A 5,000-nucleotide genomic window follows, 5' to 3' on the forward strand; every position below is an offset into this window, starting at 1 on the left:
GCTGGAGTGGTGTGAGTCCTTTGGCCACCAAACCTCCCTTACAGAGCTGTGGAACCGTATCAGACGGGCCACAAATCGCTCAGCCCCCAGAAAGACCCACCATGACCCGTGGTCGGAGGCAGAGAGACTGGCACTCGAGTTCTCTGCTAGAACAAGTAGCGCCAGTCTACCAGCAGAGTTGAGGGCATGCCAAGAGGAACTGCTTCCAGACAGGCATGCCCTCATCAGAGAAAAGGCGGTCGAGCCTGATGATGCCGATGCCATGTTCTCTCTCAGGGAACTAAGGCGGACATATAAGACTAATTTGCGGTCAGCCCCGGGTTGTGATGGGATTTCCTACCCCATCATTTCCCACCTAGGACTTGAAGGTGAGCTTGCACTCTTGCATCTCATCAACAAGTCCTGGGAGACTTCCTCACTACCACAGTGCTGGAAGAGGGCTGACATAGTTCCCATCCCTAAACCAAAGGAGCCGGGTCGGTACCGCCCTATCTCTCTACTCAGCTGTCTGGGAAAGACGGCAGAGAGAATGGTACTGAACCGGCTCCAATGGAAGCTGGGATCTCCACATGAACACATACATGAGTTCACAAGGGGTAAGAGCACTGCTCACACTATGGCCATCGTACTGAGCACTGTCAGCAACACCAGATCTGTCATTGTTTTCCTGGACCTGGAGAAGGCTTTTGAACTGGTGAGCCCACTCGCCATTCAAGAGGCCCTGATCCGCAAAGGAATCAAGGGCAGACTGCTTGCCTGGATTGGTGACTATTTTCGGGACAGAACTGCCAGAGCGAAGTTCCAAGGTCACCTTTCCAGGCACTTACTCCTGGAGAATGGCACTCCACAAGGGGGGTCCTCAGCCCGACTCTGTTTAACACCCTCATGTTAAGCATCCTCGACATTCCACTCCCAGTGGGGTGCAAGATCATCTCATATACAGATGATCTGGCAATTATCTCTACTGGGAGGCAGAATGAGAACCTAGTCAGAAAGACTCAGCGTTGTCTGGATCTAATGTCTGAGGAATGTCACAGAGTCGGGCTTAAGATCTCAACAGCCAAATCAAAGGCAGGAAACAGGATGTCCGAGACCAAAGGCTGCGAGTCCAAGGGTTAGAGCTAGAGTGGGTTCACGTCTTCCAATACCTGGGTGTATGGGTTGACCAGAACCTCACCTTCCGCTCAGAGATTTAATACCTCGTAGAACGGACCAAGGCAAGACTCTCTGTCATGAGAGCTCTGTCAGGGCGGCGCTTAGGGGCTGGGCACCGTGTACTAAGTTCCTTCTATGTGCACGCTGTCCGTCCCATCGTGGACTACGCCTCTGTCGCCCTGATTACGGTCAAGCCTGGACTAAGGAAAAGGCTTGACGTCATGCAAAACGATACCACCAGGATCATTCTGGGTGCTCCTGTATGGGCTAAGGTTACCAACCTCCTCTTGGAGGCCAACCTCTTTCCTCTGGACATCCAGATCAATCAGATGGCGGCTCAGTTCTTGCCAAATTCCTACAGTCCCCACCGGACTCGCAACTAAGACAAAAAGTGCAGCGTCGGCTTGCACAGAACCATGAACTCTTTGCCAACAACTCCTGGCTGTCTCATACAGCCAGGGAGTTGATACACTTTGAGCTCAAGGAGACACTGTTGGTTAAGGGCATGGACCTCCCCCACCCTAACTATGCCACAGCCCCGCCGTGGGCAAGATCCTTGATAGAATATTCTGTCATGAACCTGTCAAGGAGAAAGACTCAGTACTCTCCGTCTCTTTTGAAGGCTGAGGCGGAGAGGAATATTGCAGAAATCACTCCACCGGGTAGTAAAACCTACTTCACAGATGGTTCTGTAGACCCCATTTCCCACACTGCAGGCGCCGGTTTTGCAGCAAGGGACATAGCACAAGCTATGTGGGTGTCCAACAATGCCTCCTCGCTCCAAGCAGAGGCAGTTGCTATTGTGGGAGCCCTAGCCCATGCAGCCCAGACGGACGGGCATGTTAAAGGATAACATTTATCTTCTGACCACGATTCTTACCATTGCTCAGAGAATCCTGGATCAGGGTAGACGCATTATCATCAACTGAATTCCAAGCCATGTTGGTATTAAAGGATGTAGCTGACAGGCTAGCGGAGGAAGGCAGGAAAAAACCCTTGAGCAATCTTTTGGTGCATCCTAGCCGGGAACTGCTAAGGCAGAAAACGATGGCTGCAGGGTAGGTCGGTGCCCTGCAACGACATAGAGAGGAAGCGAGAACCTCCCCCTCGGCCAGCTGGTACTCAGACGCCACAGGCTGAGTCGCTGATACTCTCCCCTAAAATACCAAGGCGAGCCGAAGTCAGTCTTCACAGACTGAGATTAGGCTACCCTTGTGCGTGGTAAATCATACACACCATTGGGCATGATGAGCGACGCTGTAGACATTGTGGCGCGCCGGACGCCAAGATAGAGCACTACCTGATGGAATGCGAGCACACTCGCTTCCTCAGGCAGGGCCCAGAGACGACAGCCAACGGGCTGGTAAGGCGGCTATGCCTATTGCTTCCCCCTGGCAACTGGAGCGCCTTCAGGCAATCCAACCGCCACGGTAAGCATTCAGTGATGATGATCAGATGAGTCAGTCAGGCCGGGCCGCCTCGTGCATATAGCCCGGGCGAAGGGACGTCTTCGCAAATCTCTCTGAACTGAACTGAACTGAACTTGCCGTCGACTATGAAAACGTTAAATACTAGTGTTAAACGCACTGTTTCTCTTATTTTAAAGATTGATACATGCTTTGCTTTTCATATATTTTTAAAGTCATACATACTCTTTTAAAAATACACTTTATGAAATAAAAGGGTTTTGTTTACATACTTGTTTTCTAGTGAATGCTGAACTGGATGATTAAACATTTATTTCAACACAGTCTACTTTCGAATTTTAGAAGATATACTCTGTAAATTTGTGGTGAAGCACATTGCGTTTGTCATGCGCGTGCTTCTGATAGCTTTCGATATGAGTTAGCATGAAGATGCAAGTCATAGGTAGTTAGAGGCTTATGCTACTTTTTCGCCCCCAGCAGGTCCCGGAAGAGGCGCCGTGTGACGAGTGCTGCAGGTCGCGGTTGCTGCCCCTGCTCCTGTCCGAAGGGGCGTCGCGGCCGGCCGACTGCGGCTCCCCCTCTGCGCCGCCGCCCTGGTTTCGCCGTGACAAGTTCACGACGTGAGACATCCCCTTCTTTACTTCAAAATTTCTGCAGAATGTACTATTTCGTAATTAGACAAGCATACTTGATTTGCCCTCAACTGACTGCAACATATGTATAACCGGAGAAAATAAACCGCACATGCTTTCCGTAACGTAAATGCAGTTTATTTTTATTTTCCATAAATTTTAAAATTCCTCTGTTGACCACATCTTTTAGTTTGTATTATTCTTTTTATAAACTAGTGAATTGCAGACTTTTAGACTGGGCGCTTCTTCCGCAGAGGTCAAGCTGTGTTCCACCATTACTTCCTGAGCATCTTCGTGAGCAATTTGGTCGGCTTGCTTTGCCTGCTCACCGTGGAGACAATCGTGCGAGTGCTGGTCTTCACAGGTCGCTCTTCCACGGCAGCCTCTGCTTACAAGCGATACTTAAACACGATAAACCATCTCAGACTGTGGTATTCTTCAGACATCTTCTCCAAAGGGTCCAGGTTAATACACACTTGTTCATTTACTCTATATGGTACCCCAGTTCCTGCTGTCAGGTTTAAAATAGTGGGTAATTCTAAACAAAAGTTACCGATTCTAACGAAGTAAGTATTGGCTGACTACATTAGATATGTACTTAGCAGATTTCGTAGCTTAGTAGTGATGATATTAACGGTAATTTTATTGGTGCGGCGTTAATTGATCACTGCACCTTGCCAAGAATCATTTGCACTGGCATTCTGAAGGCACTTACAATGTCTATGAGGAACTGCAGAACAATCAAAATCACCATACACAAAAGATATTTTTGAAAGGTTAGACAGGTTTCAAAATCCTCCTAGATGTCATCTTTACATGATGCACGTAAATGTGCCATGCACAAGATAAATTGAGTTTGTTTTCCCTCAAAGATTATCATGCATCTGGTGAGAACTTCATGGATTTATTATTGAGTAATACGTAATCAGAGCTTTTTAATACTAAAATCAACTTTTGCAAGATTCTTGGTAGTAATGTTTATAAATAATGTTTATAAAAATAACAATAAGATATTAAGGATTCTGATATATTTACCAAAGAAAGATTAGTTTGCAGTAAATAGCTGTTGAGTTTGGCATTGTACCGAAAAGTAGACAAAATTGTACTATGCATCAAACAATGTTTCATCGTCAACTATTTGTATTATTTAAATGTCAATTTGACCTCAATCTACAATAAATCAAAAGTGCTGAATCTGACGTTATATTTCCTAAGCTTCAAGTGAAGAAGAAAATGTACTTATTTCTAATGTGACAATTTACAAGAAATATAGTAGTTTAGCAAAATGTCAATCTTTTGCAGAATATTTGACAAGAAAGATTTTGACCTTTCATTATTTTATTTTACTCTCACCCGATGGTAACATAAAATAATCTTTACTATATTTCAGTGCCTACAAATCCATTCAGCTGGTTCGGCGAATGCACACATCATCACATTCCGAAACTCAAAAGTCTAAGAAATTTATAACATCCCAAACAGACATGGTGGTCACTCAGTGGGCCTTTTTTGGCCTTGTTCTTACTCACGGCTCCCAGTTTGGCCTCCAGTTAACCAGAGAAGAGGAAGAAGGACTTATCCACTTCTGGAAGACTATAGGATACCTTCTAGGAATAGAGGAGAAGTATATATCACTTTGTTTAGTTATTAATCTTTCAACCTTTTAAAATTGTGTACATATGATTGGTTGAAGGGTTAGCTACCCAGGCAAGTGTAAAACTGGTTTTGATTATTAAATCATCTTCAGGTGAAACATTTACAGAAAAGTGTTTAGCTTGTGTGGTGG

The 5,000-nt window shown here is 45.9% G+C and overlaps 1 protein-coding gene across 2 annotated transcripts in view; it reads left to right on the plus strand.

Moving 5' to 3' along the window:
- The first annotated feature begins 3,009 nt into the window (after positions 1-3,009).
- The window catches only part of LOC122243589 (uncharacterized), a 3,981-nt gene continuing 1,990 nt past the window's right edge, over positions 3,010-5,000 (plus strand). Inside the window, exons 1-3 of one of the 2 annotated variants that reach the window (XM_086541731.1) lie at positions 3,010-3,202; positions 3,469-3,678; positions 4,605-4,838. In XM_086541731.1, coding sequence (XP_086397857.1) covers positions 3,039-3,202; positions 3,469-3,678; positions 4,605-4,838 — 608 coding nt within the window. In that variant the 5' untranslated portion in view covers positions 3,010-3,038. The remainder of the gene's footprint in view (positions 3,203-3,468; positions 3,679-4,604; positions 4,839-5,000) is intronic. The other variant, XM_086541732.1, reaches the window with a different exon arrangement.

The sequence above is a fragment of the Penaeus japonicus genome, unplaced genomic scaffold (genome assembly GCF_977035675.1).
Source record: "Penaeus japonicus unplaced genomic scaffold, GWHDUDI00000001_assembly GWHDUDI00000011, whole genome shotgun sequence".
In the NCBI taxonomy this organism is placed as follows: Eukaryota; Metazoa; Arthropoda; class Malacostraca; order Decapoda; family Penaeidae; genus Penaeus; species Penaeus japonicus.